The following is a 23,781-nucleotide window of genomic DNA, read 5'->3' as shown; positions in this document are numbered from 1 at the left end:
TTTGCTGTAACTTTCCATCATAGGTTCCCACATTTTCAGATATATCAATTTAAATAATTTTCCCAAGACATATGTATATTTAATTATAGAGCATAACAAGAACATATCTATTGACCACAGAAATTTCCATGACTTCTCCAAGATTTTTTAGACTTTTATCTATTTACTTTTTCAGGACAGAAAATCACACTTTTGAAAGATACGCAAACTAAAGTCACATCTAAATGAAAAACTTATGATGTGCATAGATTTTTATCATAAATAAATATATATAATATAACACAATATATATATATACACACACATATACATATATACATGTATACAGAGACACTTACAAGATAATTTTTTTAACCAAAAAAATATTTTATAATAGAGCATAAGGAACATTTCTATAGACTACAGAATTTTCCATGATTTCATATGATTTTATTCATTTCAGATTCTTCTAGGCCTGAAAAAGCACACTTTTCACAATCGTGGCTAGCCAGGCCGGGGTTTCTCCTTCAAAATTACAATCGAGAAATGCTGCTTTAAGCACAGTGTGAAAAGCCCTTTAGTATTTTTTTCAGGCATTTTTCAAAGCATCCACATAACCTTTTGTGGTCACCAACTTTCTACGCCACTCATCCCTGAACAGGTGAAAAGAGCTGTGGTTAAATCCTGTCGACATCTCAGAAAAGCCAGATTAAATACGTCTTAGCCCTGGGCTGGTTGTGATGTGACAGAAAGAGAGAGATGTTGGCCAAGTGTCACTATATGAGGAATATTCCACAGGCATTTTAAAGCTGCTAGATGTCAGACATGCCCGTACAGCTGGCATAGAGGAAACTTCCATTGCTTCAGAGTTCTGGTGATTGTCTCTGAAGTTTTAGGATAAATCCTTCTCAACTCCGGAGACTGTGGACGAGTCCGACAGCTCCCAGTGAGATGGAGAGAGAGTGCTACATATAATCTGTGAAGTGGTTCAATCGATAAAACGCCTCATCTATTCAGGTAATCTGAGCAAAGTAGTTTGTTTTGTTGGTCATGCCATGGAGACAACATTAAAACCAAAGTCCATAGAAGCCCCTGTTCTTATCTTGATCCTAATCCAAAGCAGCTCATCTGCTTGCTTATGTTTCTGTCACATTTCATCCCTCATCAGACGCTTATCGTGCTGTACACATCCTCAAGCGTGGCACACATTCAAATGAGCACGATGCTGCGTTCGAGCCTAATCTTCCCTCAAAATCACTTTCCTATTACACACAGCATGAGGCCCATTCATTTACTATGGAAGGGGGCCAGTAATAGCATTATCATGCAAGTGCGGGTGAAGATGGTCTGTAATCCACGGCACGCCTATCAGATCTTTATCTTCCATTCGTATCAGGCGTCGCTCAGCCATTTACTTATTTCCATGTTGGGCTAATGATACTAGGGGTCGGGTATAAATTTAATAACACACCAGTATTTGTTGTAGTTGCCAGTCTTTCCTATGCAGCTTTCCTGATTCAGCTGAAATTAAAAGATATGTAGCCACTAAATAATGGCAAGAGAACCAGTGAATTGTTTTCACAAACAAGGTTCGTCAAAACATAACTCTTATGGGCAGATTATTGTATTAGGTTACAAATCAGGGCACTATCATTATAGTCGGATTCAATAAAATTCACCAAAAACCACACTATGGAAAACCAAACTTTTTTTTTTTTTCATAAACTCTGAATATTGCAGTTTTTTCACATTTTTTAAGAGAAAAAGTGTGCAAAAGTGCTTACCTGAAGCTTAAGCAGTAGAGCATGGTGCAGATAACACCAAGCTCATGGGTTTGATTTGCAATTAACTGAACATGCATAAACGTATAAAAATATACACCTTCAATGCAGTATAAGATTTTTTTTTTTTTTTTAATGCATCGGCGAAATGCATAAATGTAAATGTAAACTACCCTTTTCAATAAAAAAAAAAATATTTCAGGTCTATGAGGGTGCCTTTAACAATGAAATATGTGGGTCAAATTAACCTGCAAACATCATAATCATGATAGAAATTTTACACATTCCACAACAGTGTTCATGAGTGTGTTCCTAAAATGAGAAAAAGTCAACCAGTATTTGACTACTAAAAAGCCAAAATGGGTCATAATATAAAAATATTATTTAAAAAGATATGCAAATAAAAGGTTTTGAATCATTTTTGCTTATATGGTGCATCTCTAAATTAATCATAACCTTAGCCAAGACTGTATGTGTCAAACTGTTTGTGCGCATAAATAATATCCTTGATTGAAAAACTACTTTTAGCAACCGGTATTTCATGTTCTTTCCCGTCCAAGTTTTTCATGAATCACTTCAACAGAAAGCGGGAACCAGCCCATAGTGGTGCTTGCCAACTCTCAATAAACATTATCTGTAATGGGAAAAGCTGTTAATCTGGTCTCAGATCAGCAGTGAAGGGCACCTTTTTACCTAAACAGAAAGAAACCTGCTGGTTCCAACAGATGGACTGCAGCAAAATGGCCCCTTTGGAGCCTTTTTTTTTTTGCTTGTGAAAAACAAGTGAATGGCAATTTTCTGTTTTAATCTATAAACACAAAATGGGCTCCACTATAATGAGTGAAATGAGTGAAGGGTGTTTACTGAGAAAAGAGCACTTGTGTGCAAAGGAATTCCAACTATTCTCTTGCTATGACATTCTTTGGCCGGCTTTATCCTCAGACAATATCAGAGCAAAGCAAACAAAGAACGAAGAGAAATTTGGACAATGACACATCCAAATACCATACAAAGAAAAAGCACACGCTTTCATTCTTTAGACAAAATAGAGGTCAAACTGGAGGAAAACAAAATACATAGTGTTTGTCTGAGTATGTGTACATAGGGGTTGGTGATGTAGAAATCCGGGACCCATGACCCAAAGGAGCCTATTTGTCTAGATCTGCTATCGATCCCAACCCAAGAAGGTTTTAGTCTCAGAGGATGAGTATCTGCCAGTGAGTTGCTTGCATGAACTCCAGGGGGTTTACAGCACTTAAATGGTGAACTGAAGTGTAGCGAGAGGAAAAAGTAAACAGACCCAAGGTCAAGAAGACAGAGAGACTGTAAGAGAACCAGAAAGAGATGAACAGAGCAGTGGAACCGAGGGGAGGGGAGGGGGCATCCACAGATTCAGAGTTTTGTGGTTGTGGCTGTGGTCACGACAACAGAAACGCAGACCGCAAAAGTGCAGAAAATGCAAATTTTTAAAAACACAAGAAGAATATATTTTGGACTTTATAAATGTCCTCAAAAAGACAGTTAATAGTTTACAGTTGAGTGAACTGCAAAAGTGAATAGAGAGTATGAAAGAGTAGTCGCACTAAACCCCATTGTCTCCTGCTTTACTGTTCCACTTCCTCTGACAGGAGCTTCAAAGGACACAGCATTTCCTGTTTAATTGGCCCCAGCGAGTTCCACGGGACTCTCTAAAGCATTGCATCAGACTTGAGACACTATTCACACAGCTATAATCTCCTTTATATTAGGGATGCATAATATACTGGTTATCGGCTGATATCTGAAATTAATATATTATAACAATTTAAATAGAAAATATTTAAACCATTTAATTAACTTATTTAGCCATTTAATAAAACGTGGGCAACACAAACAAGTATTGACATATCAACTGTTTTCCATTATGGGCCAGCTGAACACGTACAAATACAAATGTTTTTAGAACTACTGTATGAATACATTTATATACACATCTGATGGTACGCTCTCTGATGGTAATGCCTGTTTTAGCCTTTTTGGAAAAAATGTGGGTATATTTCTGAGTAACAGAAGTTGATCCAAGCTTTACAAGCATTTTCAAGCTGGTGCTGCTTTTCGACAGCTCCGCAAACAGAACTGCATGATGGGAACAAAAAGGCAGCCTGCCATATATGCGGCGATGACCCTAATCATGGCGCATCTGCCATCTGCTACGATGATGTCTCTCATCAGACAGCATGTTGCTGCTGCACCAATCACGTCTCCGCTGTGATAAGACGAGAGCCAATCAATGCACACTAGATTTGATTACAGAAGCTCAAAGGCTGATAACCTTGGGAATGATTTGAGATCCTCTTCTGTGAAAAGCGGACTAGTGAGAGTCACATGGAAGAAAAATCTAACAAACGAGAATGACAACGCCCCTGTCAGTGTCTATTATGATAGTGAACATTGAAAGGAGAGATTTCATTAGACTCTGGATGAAAATGGAGGTCAGGATGGAAAGGGCAGCGCTGCATGATGAGTGAACCGTACACACACACACGTTATTTTACAACTGCCATAAACTTGCAGCACAAGGAACATGTCACAGCATCAGCCAGCACAATGAATCCTTAAAGTGCAGGAGGAAGGGAATGGCAAAAAAAAAAGGAGGAGAGAGAGAGAGAGAGAGAGAGAGAGAGAGAGAGAGAGAGAGAGAGAGAGAGAGAGAGAGAGAGAGAGAGAGAGAGAGAGAGAGAGAGAGAGAGAGTCAGGCAGAAAGACAGGGTGTTTGCAGCTAGTGATCATCTCAGTGTTCAATAGAACATGACTGTTCTCACATTCTCACGTGAATAAGTGATGAAGATACTCATGTGCAGGTTTTCTGGATGAATTGAGATGGTAGTGAGTGCAGTTGTACAAGGATGCTCAATGAAAACACACCTCCCATGAGAGAGAGAGTGAGAAGATGAAGAGAATGAGAGGAGGACAGAGAGGGGTCAGCTGCACATTCATGTACACTTCAAATATCTGAAAGCATTTTACAAATGCAAGCAAAGCAACCAAACTTTCTCAATCAGTGATCAATGTATTATTCAGTGATAACTGAGAAAATTAAATGATCATCATTGATTTTGATAGTGGAACTAGAGCCAATAATTTTAAATGATAATCCTGCAAATTCACATCACGTGACGACGTGACTAATAGTAGATTAATATGTGACTCTGAGACCCTTTAGCTGCATTTTTTTCTTTTTAATCTGCCAGATTGCACTGTTGCAGTAAAAGTTGAGTAGATGGCATATTTATATATTTTGGATGTGCTATATGTTGAATTATGCGTTTTTTTTTAAAAAGTCATATTACAACCGTTGCAGTTTCCGTAGAAATTTCGCATGATCAAACTTTAGTGTGACTGTGGCTTTAAGTAAGAGTGATGAAGCACAATTGTGCCTCATTTTAATCAGAATCATATGCTGTGAGTAATACTCTTACAGCAGACATTCAACAGAATATACTATATTCTGTTTCTTTAATTTGAACAAAAAAAAAAGAAGAAATCATTTAAATTTATAATTCATGTACTTAAATATGTATATATACAGTATTTATCACTGCTGAACAATGCATTTCCCATTGGATTATGCATTTACCTTTAAAGCTAAATAAATACATAAATAAATAAAAGCTCACCTTTCCAGTAACAGCAGACCACACTTTGAGTGTGTTGTCATCTGAGCCGCTCACTATGCGATTTCCACAGAACTGGAGACAGGTGATGACATGGTCGTCATGGCCTTTCAACACCTGGAGATAGAGAGAAGGCACAGGAGAGAAAGAGAGGATTAATTACAAAATGAAGAGAAACGCTAGTATTTCAGTAATGTGTGAGAATGATGTGAACCTGCTGATGTGGCAAATGGCAAAGCAGCTTTCAACTTGACATGGATGAACGAAACCGTCAGGTTCATGGTCACAATGGTAACGAACGAGTCAGGTAAATAAATGCTTCTGCTGTTCTGGTGCAGCTGAAGCATGTGTACATCCTAAAATTCTTTCTTTTCTTTTTTTTTTTTTTGCACCCACTGTGCCTTAAAGAGGATTTTTTAAGTAGCTCTTTACAGGGTAGTGCAGGTGTTTTCTAACACTTTTCCACACATATCTGTTCCAGGATTGAGCCCCAGGGGACAGGCGGATGGGTATCTCTCAAAATTAAATTTAAAGCAGTAAAAATCAGTTTGAGTGCCAATTTTGACTAAGTGATTAAAGTGATTTAATATTATGCCTTAAAGTAATGATGAAACAGAAAAATGAATGTGGGAAAAAGCAAAACCATCCATCCTTAGGCAATAAGATTTTTTTTATGTGTCTGAAAGAAGTCTCTTAGAAAGTTCATATGATCAGCAATTACTTAAAACAGAAAACAATTGTAACATTATACATGTCTGTACTGTCACCTTTGATACATTTATTGCATCCTTGCAGAATTAAAGCATACATTAGAAAAACGTACTCATGCCAAACTATTGAACGGTAGTGTTTGTGTATATAGTTAAAATAACATTATTTTTTCTATATTTAATTATTTAATATTTCCAGTAATGTGTAAGTACAAATGTACACTTGTTCCCTGTGCCATGTGCAGTGCCTTTTTAGACATATGGGATAAACACTTGAAATTTCATTTAAAACGGGTGTATGTACAGTGAAGTCCACTTCGCAGGACACTATCAGGAATGTACCTGTGAAGTAGGAGTGTAAATAAAAGTGAATACACACACACACTACCTTAGGTGATTTGAGGTCCCCTCTCCTCCAGTTGGTGTCTATTCTGTGTTGTCTGATGTAGGCACTCTTCCAGGGACTGTGTGTGAACCCTGGCTTGATAACCTTCCTTCTCTTTATGTGCAAGGGCTCGTCAATACCTGCAAAAGTGTCATTTTCCATGTTGGTGACACCGATTCAATGCATGATTCTACTATTATAACGGCATCAATCAGGCAACTATTTAATAAATGTGTGTTTTTTTTTGACTCCCTCCACAGAGTTTGTGGAGAGCAGTGAAATCACCTTCTTCTTTGCATTTTTCCCTCCAGAGCAGGTTGTCTTCTGCTAGAATACGCCAGTAACGACACGTCTGAGCCGCCTGAAGCAGATCCTTTGGCTCCAGAAATGACAATACGTGTAAGGCCAACTACAACAAGACAGAAAGAGTGAGACATCAGGAGAAGGCTACGACAGGGATCAAAACACTATTGGGATAGTGTCACAAAGGGGCTTAAAACCCCTTTTATTTTATTTCTCTCAAAATGTTACATAGCAGGTTTTTCAGGAACCAATGAAATAGGAAACGCATAGGATTTGAGATAAAACTATTGGTTGTAAAAGCTTAATTAAAAACAGAACATTGGCTAAACATTTGTTGAAACTTATTTTCAATAAACATGCTCTTAAATTATGTTCTTAAATTATATCAAATGACATAACTCATTTATGAGTTCAATATGGTGACATACTGTCATTATTGATAATATAATTAATATAAAACATAAGAATGGGGATTTGGATCTTTGAGAAGTAAAAATATTTTTTCTTAATTTGAGCTTTTATCCATTTTAACCCTATGACTAAAGTATTCACTTGATCACAGTAGTGGATTATCAATGTACAATTCTTTTCTTTTTTTTCTGTCTTCCCATTGTCAAGAGTGCTGCCATTTTGCGCAGACCTCAGTGAAGACAGAGCATGTCCAAACAGTTCCACCATTCCTTATGCAATCAATCACAACGTTTGCAGTCTGAGATTCCTCAGTGTGTACAGTACTAGCCTAAAGGAGCTTTTTCCACAATCTGCTTCAATCAGGCAGACAGACACACCCTGCATATTACTGCACTGACACAAAAGAAAAACAACCTTGATGGGGAGGAGAGTCGGGAAAGATGACAGGTGATGGAGAACAAGAAAGGCAAGCTGAAACAGCAACAGGAAGGAGAGAGGATGAAAGGAAAAGATGACTGCCATTACAGAAAGAAGAAGAGCAGAGAAATGGAAGGGGAGGGGGTGCCAAGGTAGTTTCCTCTCTATATTCTTGAACAGAGGCTGAGAGAATTGTGATCTTTTTCTTGAAGAGGTGTAAGAGAGGACATGTCTGTCAAACTAATCTCCAGCACCTACTACTTTGCTTTAAAACCACCCTGTCAAATATCAAAGCCATAAAGTGGAAGACTGCGTTAAATTAACATGAATGGACATCAGTGTTACAGGTCATATTTACCTCTCTGGGCAGCAGTGAGATGAAGTCTCTTTGAAACTGCGGTTCGATCACCTGCATCATGTGTTTCACCTGCGTGGGCTCACAGCTGTCGATCAACTCATCCAGCGCAAGCAGCTTCTCTGGGCCACTCCAGCTCTGTAACACACACGTCAGCACATGTGACCAAGAGCATATAAAGAATGTGTGCACGTTTACATTTAGAGCTTTCAATTAGAACTGGCAAATGCTTTTTCACTGGCTATACTGCAGCAAACCATTCCCTGAAATGGTAACTTCTGGTATGAACGGAACCATGAAGGTTCTTGTGAGTCAAATGGAACAGACTTCATGTCTTGGGGCTGTTGGAAACTTCCAAGGGTTCGTTCTCTCCATATTAAGCTGCGGTCAACTTGATCCAGAGGAATAAAATGTTTCGCTGATCTCATGGTGTTCGGAACTTAATTCGCTCTCAGTGAGGACGTGCTGCACCAGAGAGATTGTGCCAAAGTCATTCCGCTCTGAGGCGCATCAAATGAGGGAGGAGGATTGCTCAGGGATGTTTATGATGGAAGAGGGATGCACAGAAGACGACTATGGAGGACTATAATTCACTGCTGAAACGCTTCAGCTGGGGGAACTCGGCATTGTTGTCGCAAGCTGGTTTATGTCTATATGTGTTTATGCAAGCATAACTAACACATTTAGCAGCTCAAACTAATGAGATGCCATTAAACAGTTGAGCAAAAATCTGATTCAAATGCTTATTTGCGTTGGTTCTTTAATTGAAGCCAACTAATTAGATTAATCTTGAGATACAGGCTTCCCAAACTTTATCAATGAATTCCCATGACTTTTCAACAACACGTGTTATTACTTATGACCAAGGTTGACATTTCCAAGATAAAACATTTAAAATTCCAGCAAGGTTTCCCATGACTGTCAGAACTCCAAAAGTTGCACTTCTAATGCCCGGCTTCAACCCTGAACTGCTACTAAGATATATCACCACAGGCTTCCACTGTAGAATGCAGAAATGACACATTTAATGTGAATCACGCAAGCGATACTGAAAACGCTGACTCATAGGGATACGGAGTGTCATTTGCACCTCCAGATATAAGCCTTACAATAACTCAGGGCTGAAACAAGTAACTCATTCAAGCACTGACTGAGCAAACAAGCGAAACCATTTCTGAACCCACTGTGTAACCGCATAGACCGCAATTGAGAGGACATTATGCAAAACTATTGATTCTCTCCTGAGACACCATTTAAAGACTCGCCTTTGACGTCATGAAGAATTACGTGCACATTCCCAACTGCACTTTTATTAAAGGCTTTTTTGAGTAAACGGAAATCTAGCTTGACTCAAAATTAATTCAGAAGAAGCAAGAACACATCTTGGGCAAAACTTTGAGCATTAGACGAAAGCTTCTTCATCCTTTCAGTCAACACAGGTATCTGCTATTTCATGCCAGAGCAACTTCGTAAAGCCTGAGGACTGATGAAGCCTGTAATTATCTGTAAGGCAGAGCAAACACAGACTGAGGTGGAGACTCTGCTTTCTGTTGAGGCTCGAATTGTTGTTCTAGCAAGACGGATATGACAACGATGTAAATAGTTGCAAACTTGTAACGGCCGCATGTCCTTAAATAGCTAATTTAGATTCTGTCAGATCTTAGTACCAGCACTTAATAATTAACATAAAACCAGACTGCAAAAAAAACTTAAGTCTCTTAGCACATGTTGTCAAGGTACAGAGTCCCACAAATGTATTCATGGACACGTTTTAAGTTTAAAACAAATCCCTCATTTTAGTTAAATCATGGCCATGCTGTACTAACTCATTTCCTTGTTTTAATTTAGTTGACATGCAGAAAAAAAAAAAAAGCAGCAAGATATCAGCCACAAATTGACGATTCACTCCCATGACTTTACTCATTCCCTCGGAACAAATGAATAATTCACGGGAACAATGTTTAACGTGCATGTCACTAACATGATGCTCATAAACAAACAATCTCTAAATTCTGACATATCGCCATTATATAGCCAATATGTTCATATCTGTGATTTAAATTCTTTATTAATTCTTGTTGAAATCTATAGAATGTTCACCAACAACCATACAATTATTGGCAGAAGAATTGTGTTTGTTATTATTAATAAATATTTTATTATAATAATGGTTAATTTGTATTAAACTATGGTGTCATGTTTATTTTAAAAAACGATATGCCTAGAGAAGTGTGCTACAGTGATTTTACCATGATTACGGTTTTACTTCGCAGTGATAGCACAGTGGCACCTGGTTAACTCTCTCTGGCAGGTCTTGTGAGAAACAGACTCAAATTGTTTGGCTGAACTCACCTGAAAGGTGCGGAGCCACTCCTGCAGGCCCGTGGGGGGCTGGATGGATGTGATACGCCGTCTCTGCTGACCCTGCCCGTTGACCGCTCGCAAGCCCCCAAACGTGGTGGGGGTGGCTGGGTACGGCAGTCCTGTGGGACTATTCAGTGAGGAAGGATAAAAAGAGAGGGAAACTAATTAGACTTCAAGAGCGGGAAAAAGAACACACTAAATGATAACATTTGTAAAGGACATTCGGTTGAGGAATTTATAACAATTCACTCTGACAGGAGACATCTTTATGGTCCTTATCAATGATAGAGTGGCAAGACTGTAGTTTATAGAAGATTTCAAAACAAAATAGCTCACTGAATGTACTGTGGATGAAGCTACTATGAAAATCTGAGGCTTTATTTCAGAACAATAGTGTGAGAATTACAGCCAAAACCAAAGTGGTGTGTGGACTGAATCTGTGCCAGATGACCACTACAGCCCACTAGAGCCACTGTTGTGGTCCAACATTAGACAACGTGACCATTTACCTCAGCCTCAGAATTCAATCAGCCACCTGCCCAACACCAATTCATTCAAATGTTTATCTTCATCTTTGTTTCATTCCTGGAAACCCTTTCCTGTTTCATTTCATTATTAGAGAGCCCATTTAAAACGGTGCTCAAAAGCTTAATGTATGCAAACTAGTAAGAACTGAAGCACATTCCTTTTTCCACTTGTGGTGAGAAAAGGACACAGAGAGTTGTCCCATGTCAGCAGTCCTTACTGCAATTCTATGTCTCTGGGGCCCTACACTAAAACAAAAAAGACAATTCAGCACTCCTTCCTTGCTTTCTGCTCATCTACGAATACCTTCTCCGGTGGAAGAAAGGAACGGATGAGCAGGAGAGCGGGACGAGTGCAGGCGAGCACGTAGTGAGGTCTGTTTTTATTATGGATTCATATTTAATGGGATTGGAGAGCGAGATGCCAAGATGCTTCAATTACCCAGCGCGCAACTGCTGACTGGTTGGCCATGTACTATTCTAGTATAAACCAGGAGAACACCTGCGTCTTGACAATAAGGCATGAATACTCGTCAGAGCTTAATGCTGAGTTTTGGTTTGCTGAATAAGGAACCTCTCAGATGGTGATTCCATGATTAAGGGATTTGAGTGACTGCGTTCATTGCTGAACCATTAGCAACACCAAAAAAAGAGAGCTAGATTTGCACACGTATATTAGCTCTTGCAAAGGTAGCTAGATGATTAGATAGATACAAAAAAAGAAGTTTAAATAGCTATGTTTCCATCCTAATTGTGAATTTAATTTAGGTGAAATAAAAGGAACTGCACACGAAGAATTTACAAATAAAGCTACGCTTTCATCCCATGTGTTCAAAAGAACAAAATTAATTCCAGTTAAATTTATGCGAAACTAAAGGAAGACACTGTGGCCCTTTTTTATTAAAAACTTGTGGTTTAAAGTGTGTGGACATAACACAAACATCCTGTTCGTTAGCAATCGTGGGCAGATTCCTTGTCAGACAGTAGGAAGTAACTGTAGCCAAACATCTGAGCAAATTATTCATTGCATGAGCAAAGTCACATAAAATTTTTAATGCACATCAAGGAATTTACTCGTTAAATGTGTCTTTTTTTCCATCCAGCATTTTATATGTGGTATCCCAAAATTCCTGTATACATGTGGATAAAAACCTGGCTAATTGGGGATTTTCAAACATTAAAATATATACTACCATTCAAAAGTTTAGGGATTGTAAGATCTCTCAATATTTTGAAAGAAGTCACTTACGCTCACCGAGGCTGCATTTATTTGATCCAAAACACAGTGAACACAAATACTTCTAAATGTTATTTCAATTTAACATCATTACTACTTAATCTATTTTTTTAAAAATAGATTTATTTCTGTGAAGGCAAAGCTAAATTATCAGCAGCTATTATTCTAGTCTTTAGTGTCACATGATCTTTCATAAATCATACTAATGTGCTGATTTGGTGCTGAAGTAACATTATTGACTATCAAAGCTGAAAAAAGGCTGTGCTACTTGTTTTTGTCGAAACAGTGATATTTTTTTTTCCCAGGATTTTCACAAAAAAAACAAACATGTAAGCCTTTTTTCAAGATTTACACATTTCAATTAGTAAAATGTCATCAAATTGAATTGAATAATCCATACATATTCATATGAATAAAATTTTATATATATATATATATATATATATATATATATATATATATATATATATATATATATATAAAAAATAGAGTTTAAAACATTTTGTATAATTCTTAATGCAACAAGGGAGTGGACCATTTAGTTTATGTAGTTCATATTCTTAAACTAATTTCTTTTTCTTTTAAAAAAAATATGTTTAAATGTAAGTTTAAGAATTATATAAAATATTTTATTAAGCTTTTTTCTTATTTTATTTACTCATTTAAAATTCTTAATTCATAATATGAATAAAGGATTATTTAATTAAATTTGATGGAGTTTTACAATTAATTGAAATGCAAAATATTGAAAAAAGGCATACATTTTTTTTTTTTTGGAGTGTAGAAAGTTCAAAAGAACAGCATTTGTTTGAAATAGAAATCTTTTGTATAAGTAAATGTCTTTGTCACTTGTAATCCATTTAATGTGTCCTTGCTGAATATGAATATATATGTGTGTGTGTGTGTGTGTGTGTGTGTGTGTGTGTGTGTGTGTGTGTGTGTGTGTCTTTTTTTCACCTCATTTTTTTGTGTTTCCATCCAGCATTTTATATATATATATATATATATATATATATATATATATATATATATATATATATATATATATATATATATATATATATATATATATATATATATATATATATATAATCAATTATGTCTACCCGTTACTGTACTATTTGGTAGTTTAATGCAACAACGGCTAAAACATTTAGCAAAATTCAGGTAAGGTGGTGAGAGTTTACCTTGGACAGGGCTTTTTTCCTGAAGGGAAAGGTCGAACCTCAGGGCCATGGTCCAACTTCCTCTTCATCTGCAACAAAGAGATGGAGGGGAGCTGGTTAGTTTGGGTTTGTAGAAGGCAACAAAATAATGACAGCATAAACAACCAACAAAGCAACTTGACAGTAATGAGAGGGCAAATTCCTCAACCTGTTTAACACCACATGCTACTGATCCACCCGTGTTCCTTCCTATGTTAAGAGGTTACTGAGCGAGTCTGGGTTTTGTACTAGAGTGTGTTGGGTATTGTGCTATGGTTCCCTCACTACCAAATGTAGGCCAGAGGAAGGAAGGTCATGTCCACTTTATAGTGACATGGCACAGAAAAGATAAAGTCTGACAGCTGATGCTAACGCTTGTCATGCGAGTCTTCAAAGAGGTGTAGGGTATAAACGTACACACCCCTCAGAGGAGTTGGAAAGGGGGGCACACACACAAAAACACACATCTGTGTTGGTGTTACAGGCTGTGCTTTCACAACAGCCTACATTTATTTGGGCTTAAAAGGAAAAAAAGACTAACCCTATGCCTCACTGTCTCTTTCTATGTCACCCACCCCCCGCACAGGCTGAAATGGCCCTGATTTTGCTGCATAGTTGGTGCCTGGCTACGGAGCATCTACTCTGGAAAAACAAGGGTTCAGTGTCCTCAACACAATGAGGTCCTAAAGCACATTTGAATAAAACTATTTTAGGAGGGTACAGAGCTGCCAGTGAATCTGTGCAGTTCACTTTCAGGAGGAGCTCAGTGATAGACTCAAAATTATGAATCACTGTGCTGCGCCAAACATTTAAGAGTCATTAAGGACGTGAGCAGAAATTAAGAGTGATGAGTAAAGATTTGCACTACTGAAACAAGCACATACAGTACATTTACAATGTTGATTTGTACCACGCCACTGGTAAATAACAGGTCTGAAATGACTAAATCAACATTCATTCAGTGTGTATGCATTCACAACAATTTGCTAATGACTATGGAAAAAAGTCACATTCTATAAACTCCACAATGACAAAACACATTTATTTATTATATTATTCAGCAAGGATGCATTCAATTGACCTAAAGTGACAGTAAATTCTGATTCAAATAAAATGTTTTCTTTTGAACTTCCAAATTTTGAAAAAATGTGTTTCCAAAGATATTAAGAACACTATTTTCAAAATCGATCATTGATAATAAATATAATATTTCACAACTGTATTTCATTTTGATCTAATTAATGCAGCTTTGGTAAGCATAAGAGACTATTATTACTACTACTGTTTGTAACAATAATGATAAATGCAATCTTCTGCAAATATTACAAATAATATTACATTTTCATTCTGTATTACATGATTAGATGTCTAAATTCACCTGTAGGATTTAAAACCATTGATTCCACTAATTAATTTCTAGTTAATATAAACAAAATATCATATATTGCAATCACATTAAAATAATTACTGATGAAAATCTGTCAGCCGAAACATTTCTCTGCTTAAAACATTCGTGACATTTCATGGTATTGAGACGACCACAGAAAGACCAAAATCCAGGCCTGGTACCAGGACACATGACTTGGGGGGGACATTTCTATTTCTATAAACTCAAAAAAAATTGACAATTAAAGTATATTTTTTTATTTTCAGAACACAGTCTGAACTATATTTTGTTTTTAGGGGACAGTATGGCAAGCATCAGTTTAGACCCACTCACAGCTGATTTCCTCAGTCAGTGATCTCACCACAAAGGCAGTCAAACGGATAGGACAGGCAGGGTGTATGAGCCAATTTGCAGGAATGAAGATAAGATGGCATGACACTGAAGATGTTTGAAAGTGCACGTCTGTAACTGCTTAAGAGCCGGTGTGTGTTCGAAAGTGTTAAGACACTCTCAGGTTACTCCACGAGAATGTGTAAACACAAAACACGCAGGGAATGCCACATTTGATAATCACTACTAATACCTAAACCTGTCAAGCCTACTTGGTAAAAAGCACTTAACACAAAATAATGTGAACAAAGTGAAAGCATTCATTTGCTTAGTTATACATTCATTTCACTGAGTGGATTAGACTGTCGCTTTTCTCTAAGGTTCACAGTGAGAGCCATCTGATTTTAGATGAGTCACTGTGTAATCATTCTCCGTGTCTGACACCACAGAGCAAAAATGGCTTGGTCTGTGGTTAACAGGAATGCTTGTGTTCGTGGAAACCTAGTGAATAAATCCTGTGATTTATGAATGAATAACCTAGCTCTTTATTTTGAGAACTACTTGGATTGGTCACGACTGCGCATATAGTTAAAATTCTCGCATTTTAGACTATAAAAGTGTGCTTCACTTCATAAATGTAACCCTAACAAATCATAAAAACTGATGAAACAAACTATGAGAATGTCAGAAACTGGGCATCATGAACGTCATCATTAAAGGGATACATTTGCATGATCTATTTTCAAATTTTGTCCATCTAAGACCATCAAACATCCTTAATGAGTTTCGTTTTTAGAACCAAACAATTAGAGTAACAAGATTGCCGGGAGCATCCGTCAACGTCACTGCAGTTTACTCGATGTGGTTCTGATCAAAGGACACACTGAAAACTGCAGCGACTGCAAGCTTCTGATAAGCTCTAGGATTTAAAACATTCATTTCACTCAAATTTAAAATCATAAAGTGTGCGCTGTGCACCAGATGTGGCTCGGTTTCCTCCGTCAAAAGCAATGACACAGTGACCCAATCACACTGTAGGGTGGTCTGATGCCGCCAGCCAGTGGAGGATACACACCCTTCAACAGGCAGCGCAGAAGCTGACATGACTCCCTTACAAAATCATTCACACATCACAACATCATATACGCGACTGTACGTTAACATGGCTACAATAACAGTAAAGGGGGTTTCTGCAGCATATCAGGCTACATTCTGCAAAGCACAAAATAATATTACCAACAGGTTTACTCTGAGTGGCGCAGGAAGATGAGTATCAAAAATTTGAAGAGTCAATTATACATCAAAAAGCGGTTAACTCATATAAGATCCAATAAATCAGACTTACAAATAATGCTAAGAATGATGCAGCGCTTCTTAAGATCTAGTATAGGGAATGTTTAGATATGTATGATGAAGGAAGCGCAGGTGCAGTATTGTATGTATTAGGATGGGCAGATGGTGAAGAAATAGTGATGGAGCCTATGTTCTCCAAACCCACCACATAATCAAGTGCATCACATCCATTTCTACATATGAGCTACCTAAAAGAGACTTAAAGTATATTCAAGTGAATGCATATCGCGGAAGGTGATTCTCTATGTCAGCTGGAGATTTTTCCGCAGTGGCCGTAAGAACAGTCGCATATTTCACCGACGCACCCTTAAAGACGCGCACGGGTCTCGCAGTGTACGCGGTCAGAGCGCGACGCGACAAACCCGAACGCAGAAATTACAATCAACGAAGCTGTGTACATTGTACGCGGGCGCGTCGAATTTGAATATTACAAAGAGCTGTACGAATCCTACATCGCGCGCTTGCAGTGTAAACCGCTTCTTTGATTTATAATGGGAGCGTTCCAGTCGCGTCGCGTCAGCGTTGATGGGGTTACTACAGAGAGCCTGCTGAGAGAAGGCGGATGGCTGTATCGATATAAAAGCCGCAGTGCATCCAACACTAGGCGTTTACTCACTTTATAGAAGATCATCTTTAAAGTGCCGTAGAAACCCATGGTGATGGTGGTGACGATAATCCGGCTGTGATTCACTGAGAGACGATGAAGAATTTATGGAAATATATCTGCGCGATAAGGGCTCTATTAATCCCGGATAGATCCGACAGGGACATACTCATCCACGGACGGATGCACAGGAAGCCGAAAGGAAGAATCCAACGACCCGCCCGTCTGTCTCTTTGACCGTCCTCTGAGCGGACTGACTGAGCGAGCAGAAGGAGAGAGACGGGAGGGGAGGAGAGATATGGAGAGAGAGAGAGAGAGAGAGAGAGAGAGAGAGAGAGAGAGAGAGAGAGAGAGAGAGAGAGAGAGAGAGACTGCCCTCTTCAAAGAACTTGTCATCCAGCACAAAAACCTAGACTTTATATCACTCTTTATTAATTAAGTAAGCCTATATAAGGAGTTTTTTTCTTTCTTTTTAAGTCATATTACATTATATTTCTATTTTATTATATTACAAGTCTATATAAACACAGGGCTACCATATATTTTATTTAATTAAACATTAATAAATACATATTTAATATTTTCTTAATATTCAACATTATTGATCTGACTGTACTGACGCTGCTGTATGAGAACTGAGCTGGACAATGATGTTTTTTTTTTGTTTTTTTTTTTGCAGAACTGCTTTATAAATTAAATTAACTAATTTAATAATTGATCTTTACAACGGAACTGAATCAACACTGAACTGACTTCAGCTGAACAACAGATGAAATGCATACTTTTCCTGTTATCTCTGTAAAGCTGCTTTGAAACAACCTGTCTTGTATAAAGCGCTACATCAATAAAGGTGACGAGACTAATTACATCAAATCTTATGACCGAAAAACCCAAGATAAACAAGGATACACCAGGTTTAAACACTGGGATGGAAAAGGGGGGAAAAAATAAGCCATGTAATCAGATCACCTAAAAATGAAGAGAGTGGCTTATTCTGCTATATCATCCCATATTATAATGCTGCTTCTGAAATTAACATGCATGAAATATCAATTGAAGTTGAAATTATTTTATTACGTGGGAACAGTTGTCATTCTAATTCTCAGCTTTGCATCAGCCTCAGTCCTGATCAATTTGGTGTTTATTTTGTGATAATGGTTGGCTGGCATTACATTATCCTGCTTATTACAAAGCTGATGGCAAATGGACAAAAAATATTGATTTGAGCAGAAATTTATTTAATAACTTGCTTGTAGAGACAGCGGAGAGACAGAACGCGGCTATGTAAGAAACAAAACTCCCAAACGAGCGGTCAGTTATACAGAATTGCCCTGGACAACTGTCATTATTCATAATATTTGACATCTGCTACAATTGAGAAACTAGATTAAAGTATTCAAGAGAGCCCGGTAATAAATAGTATTATGTTATTATCAAAACAAAAATGGCCAGAAATGAATTGCTGGCTCTCAGGAGTATACACTGGCTAAACACAGGGATCAGATGACAGGTTTTCTGCAGATGAGGAAGTGAATGGTGCTGTACATGCAGCCAGAGGACGACAGTGGAAGAGCCTGAGATTATATTCAACCGAAACTGGGTAGTGCACGCCTTCCATTTGTTGTGGATCCTGAGCCCGCCCCTCAGCCGCTGAAGACGACTGCCGGCCCCTTCTCTTGTTATTTCCGTCAGACTGAGCAGGTGGTATTTGCCAATCGGGGTGGTTTTGTGTGGAATGCATGATTAAAGATCGCCTAAGCGTATACAGACACACAAGGGTTGTTAAACTACATTAAATATGTTTCAAATAATATCTACACTAAACTAGAACCAGAACACTAAACCAGAATCAATAGGTCATGCAAATAATCTCTGATAACTCTGTCAAAAGCAACTACAGTAAAGAAAATTCTGCAACACTATAGTAAGGTTCCATTTGTTAATGGCCCACTGAAGTGCCTTGAAACATGCAGCATTATTCAATGTGTAGATGTAATTTCCAATGAAATGGGAAGACAGGATGGGACATACAGTACAGAACAGCTCCTCTCATTTCTTAAAAAATAGCCAATAGGCTCCAAGCACGATCACTTCTGCGTTTTGTCTCAGCCCGCCCGGTTACATCCGGTGCTGCGTCGGAAGCCGTTTTTGCATTAGGTGGAGATAATGGTAAATTACACTCGCTGTTTAAAAGAACTTCCAGCGGTTAACGTGAATGATGTTAACAATATTGTGAGGCAGTTAGTTGTCACACCTAAGAGTAAGAAAGAGAAGGGCTTTAAATTATATACTTCGAGCTACATCGACAACTTTGAGGGTGAGTATTCTCTCATATCATGCGAAATCCGACTAGCGAATCAGTTTCTAAAATCGTTGTCTCCGTTTCTGAGAAAATGAACGTTTTGCCGCTAGTACACTTCGCTATAGAACGCGCTATGTTGGAAGTAAAGACGCTGGCTGAGATTCTACCGGAAATACATCAGCAGCGTTCGTGAATAGAGCGTATAGCGTTTTGTTTATATCATAGCTCGGCCAGACATTAACTACTAACGTTAACTAATGAAAACACTGTAGTGTTACCTGCTAACAAGCATGTGACCAAAAAAAAAAAGGTTCTCTAAAAATTAGATAGCTGGCTGTGGCGCTCTCCTGTTTAGATGTCAAGATAAGTTTGAGCAATTCAAACAAACGATAAAGAGATGCCATAGGTGGTGACTGCTTGTTGTCTGTTTTGTTCATGTGACTCACTGAACAAGCCTAGACATGTCCCACAGACACCTCAGTGATGCCTATACTGAACCACCCTGACTGCCTTTAAGAACATAGAGCCATGAGAAATGCTTAATTGTGTTCTTTAGCACTCATAATTATATTTTCATGACACAAATTCAGATTTCCCCATTTAATAGCAAATGACCTATTCTACATGACTAGTATGACTAGTATATTAAGTTACTTCCCTGACATACTGTAGTCATTATGTACAATATAAGTAGTTTTTGAAAACAAATTAATTACTAATTAACAAGTCTAATTACTCATCTTGCAGTTTCAGTAAGTCAATAAATCTAAAACTCAGACAACAGACAGATCCATTGCATCATTGACAAACTGAGAACAGTCACTGAAGCTTAACAGCACAAACACCCCAGAGTTTCTGTATCATGGCTTTTGTTTACAGGTAACAAGCCATATCTTCCATCTATGAGCACTGGAGCACAGAATAGCCACGTTAAACAAATCAGTGGTTACCATGCTTCCACCCCAACCATTTCATTACATTTCCCCAAAAAGGGTTCAGATCAAACAAACCAGCAAGTGTGATGAAGCCAGACTAAACAAATCTCAAAGGACTGTGGTTGGTGTTACAATGCTCATTACAGCCTAATCAAGGCAAATGAAAAAAAGGGAATGTATCAAGGAAGTGTTAGCAAATGTGATCTCTGCCATTTGCCTGACATTCATTACAAAGGAAACATCACAGGATTAATAGGGCATCTACTTGTGAAACAATCAGCATGGCACCAAGTACCTTCTATTGACCGCCAAGGGCTAGGTGCTCCAAATAACACCAAACTGAGTTAAAGCAACCAAGTAACCATGTTGTTAGTTGAGTTAGCAGTTTTAGCAACCACTTTCAAATCAATGTCCTAATTTTCCCCACTGAGACTGATTCTCAGAGAAATCCATTTGGAGTATAACACTGTTGCCTAACCCTGATAATGAAAGTGCAGGTGTATGAAATTGTATAAATGAATTTTATTTACAATGTGTGCGGTTGTTCACAATTGCGAGTAGTGAGAATATGCTTGAAAAGAAGGTTAAGTACCGGAAAACAAACCTTGTGGGTTTAAACTTTTTACTAGGGCTGCCCCCTAATACTCGACTAATTAGTCGACCAGAAGAGGCTTAGTCGACCAAAATTTGTATTAGTCAGTTAGTAAAAAACTGCGGCAAAGTCACGCAGTTTGTTATCGGTGAGTCTTTGTGGTAATTACAGTATGTTGTGCAGGGAATCCAAATCATCCATCAACCTCAAATATTTCTTCTCATTTGAAACATGTAAGTAGTAGCAACTTTACATGGCTGCTCGCTCTAACGTTCACCTGGATAACTGTGCACTATTATTAGGCGCATATCAAAGTGTTTGAGCGGAGTAACGAAGCTGAAGTATAGCACGTTTACTGCATGACAGGGAGGCGCCGGCACGATCACTTGCATTTTTTCCTGAAACAACTTAAAATAATTCATTTTTGGTCATACAAATAATCATTAAAAACTGTAAGGGTCTACTTTTATTTGTATAAACTCACAATAAGAAACCTTCCTTTGTATAATAAAAAAAGCAAACAGGATGTGCTTTCTGCCCTCTCGATGTCTGTGAACTTGAGCTCATCAAAAAGAAAAAAAAGAAAACTCAGTGTATACTTGCCTCACTGACATATCTACAGAAAGCTTGAAATGCCAATCGATTGTCAACCAATTCAGGTGGAAAACAAATAATCTCAGATTATGTAATCTGTATGAAACGTATATAGGCCCGTCCACAACTGTGGCGATGACGAGTCAACCTCATCGACTATCTCTGCAGCCGAGAAAAGAGAAAACATTATCAATATATTATTGTAATGTTTAGACAATCTCCTTGCGGTTTTTCACCACACATTCATAATCATTACTTTTGCCGGTGTGCTGTGGCAAGTTTTATGCGTGCGCTTGAGAGCTGCCACTGATTAGGCTATATATTATATATAGGCAATTAAAGGCTCATTATTATGATTTATATGGCTTATTAATAACACCTGCGACTAATGTTATTAATAACATTAGTCGACTAAACGCTTAAATGAACAACTAGTCGGCTAGAAAAATCTTTAGTTGAGGGCAGCCCTTTATACAAAAAAATGCATGGTTTGAACAGGTCCCTTGGTTTGTTCTCTTTGCACTTAAAAATAAAAATAAAAGTTAATCTTTGCAGGTGCAGTGATACCGTGTGCAGAGAGAGGAACACACTGAGTTACTGCGACCCAGCGTTAGGGACAAAATTGCACCTGTCAAAAGTTTCCAAGCAATTTGTTGATGAATTGCTGGAAAAAAAACACTTCATCTTACACAAGTTCCAATGAATCTGTGTCCTGAAGCCAATGAAACTGGAGAGCGAGTGAGCAGCTATAAGGGGCCGTTACGGCAATAACTTTGGCAATAAAGTCTGCACAAAATGGAGAAGAAATGAATTAAGAAACTTGGTAACACTTTTCTCTGTCGTTCACAAATGGCAAACATTGTATTTTGTTGGAATTAATCTAAGACACAGGTGTGATGATGACCCGTTTCACGGCTGTTAGAACATCACCATGGCAATCCCTAAACAAACTGGAGCGAGTTGGGGGGTGGGGTCACAGAACTGGGAGTTTGTGTGTATAAAGCTCTTTCTCTTGCCTTCGCAGACAAAAACCCTCCTAAACTTTACACAGCGGATAGGAATGTATGGCATGTGAGAAGGTCCTGCCCGTGTCTTTTGAAGAGACTCTGACCCCTCCGTGTTCACAGTGGAAAATTAACAAACTCCATGGCGAGAGGCTTTCACTGACATGCAACCGCCAAAAAAACAGGTGCTTTCCTGGGAACGCTTGCGTTGTAAAGCCCATTTTGTTATCTCCCAATTTCACAGATTTTAGAATGATATAGATATGCTTAAAGCAACAAGACCTGCCAGAGACATGATAGATGGAAAATGTTACACTGTTTTAGTGAAGCAGCAATACAGGTTCCAAGAAAATGTTAATTTCTTAAGACACTATCACAAATCAAGCAGGCAAAATGCCAAGAACATTCTGCAAACATGAGGACAGCTTGTGAAAATATGTGAATGCTAAAACAGTTGGTAGATTTGTCATGACAATGTTCATTTTTTGCCTGGATCAATCAAGTTGAATTAATTTTGGGACATAAAGTCAGAGAGGTACAACCATATTGCTTATATCATTATGAGAAAAAAGAAAAAAAAAAAAGAATGAAGAATAATTAAATTCTTGAAAAGAAAACCTTATTGGGTCCTTTGGCTTTTTTTAAAAATTCATTTTCTTCAATTATTTGTCACTGATGGTCAATTTTCGTGATTTTTCATTTCATTTTGAATGAGTCACCCTGATTCATTCAAAATTAAATAGAAAATCATGAAAATGTAAATGTCGGTTAAGAAACTTGAAATAAAACACTTAAGTTTCAAAGTATTCCTAAACATAATTTAGACATTTTGTATTTTCCCTTTTTGAAAAGAAAATGGAGGACAGACAGTGTCCTTCCCGTGAATGGGCAACCGGTGCAAAGCGAACAAACGTACATTCCAATCGGCCAGATGACATCGAGGTTAATGAATTCGCCTGCGGACTGCAACATCCTACGAAGCACAATGACACCATCTGCTCCTGACCCGGGCATTTAGCCTCCAACTTGACAATAAGACCCTGATCCATCACGTTTGATTGGATCATTACGAATGACGTTCAGACAGCATCATGGGTGGGTGAATGATGAGATGGAATGATACACAGAGACAACGTAAGGTCACTGTCCAATTTAGGATTTGGATAAACAACAATGATGGGTAAATTAAATCAGATGTGTGCAAAGCACAGAAGAGTAGAGAGAATTAACTTCTGTGATTTTCCCAAAAATCAATTAACCCGAGATAGAGATGTAGTGCAAATATTACAAAATATTCTCTAAACAGGATCCAGAAACTGCAGCAACTTCCAATTTTAAAATTACAGAATCAGAATG

General features: G+C 37.9%; 1 protein-coding gene across 2 annotated transcripts in view; it reads right to left on the bottom strand.

The window, feature by feature from the left end:
- The window catches only part of LOC307154037 (F-box/WD repeat-containing protein 7), a 74,175-nt gene that overhangs the window by 13,959 nt on the left and 36,435 nt on the right, over positions 1 to 23,781 (bottom strand). The window contains exons 1-7 of one of the 2 annotated variants that reach the window (XM_079863935.1): positions 17,011 to 17,284; positions 13,307 to 13,374; positions 10,347 to 10,485; positions 7,998 to 8,132; positions 6,794 to 6,917; positions 6,512 to 6,648; positions 5,417 to 5,530 (exon numbers count right to left, since the gene is read on the bottom strand). In XM_079863935.1, coding sequence (XP_079720061.1) covers positions 5,417 to 5,530; positions 6,512 to 6,648; positions 6,794 to 6,917; positions 7,998 to 8,132; positions 10,347 to 10,485; positions 13,307 to 13,374; positions 17,011 to 17,049 — 756 coding nt within the window. In that variant the 5' untranslated portion in view covers positions 17,050 to 17,284. Of the gene's footprint in view, positions 1 to 5,416; positions 5,531 to 6,511; positions 6,649 to 6,793; positions 6,918 to 7,997; positions 8,133 to 10,346; positions 10,486 to 13,306; positions 13,375 to 17,010; positions 17,285 to 23,781 lie in introns of those variants that run through there. The other variant, XM_079863934.1, reaches the window with a different exon arrangement.

The sequence above is a fragment of the Squalius cephalus genome, assembly GCF_949319135.1.
Source record: "Squalius cephalus genome assembly, chromosome: 2".
In the NCBI taxonomy this organism is placed as follows: Eukaryota; Metazoa; Chordata; class Actinopteri; order Cypriniformes; family Leuciscidae; genus Squalius; species Squalius cephalus.
The sequence above is the reverse complement of the archived record's forward strand: the minus strand, read 5'-3'. Positions and strand labels throughout refer to the sequence as shown.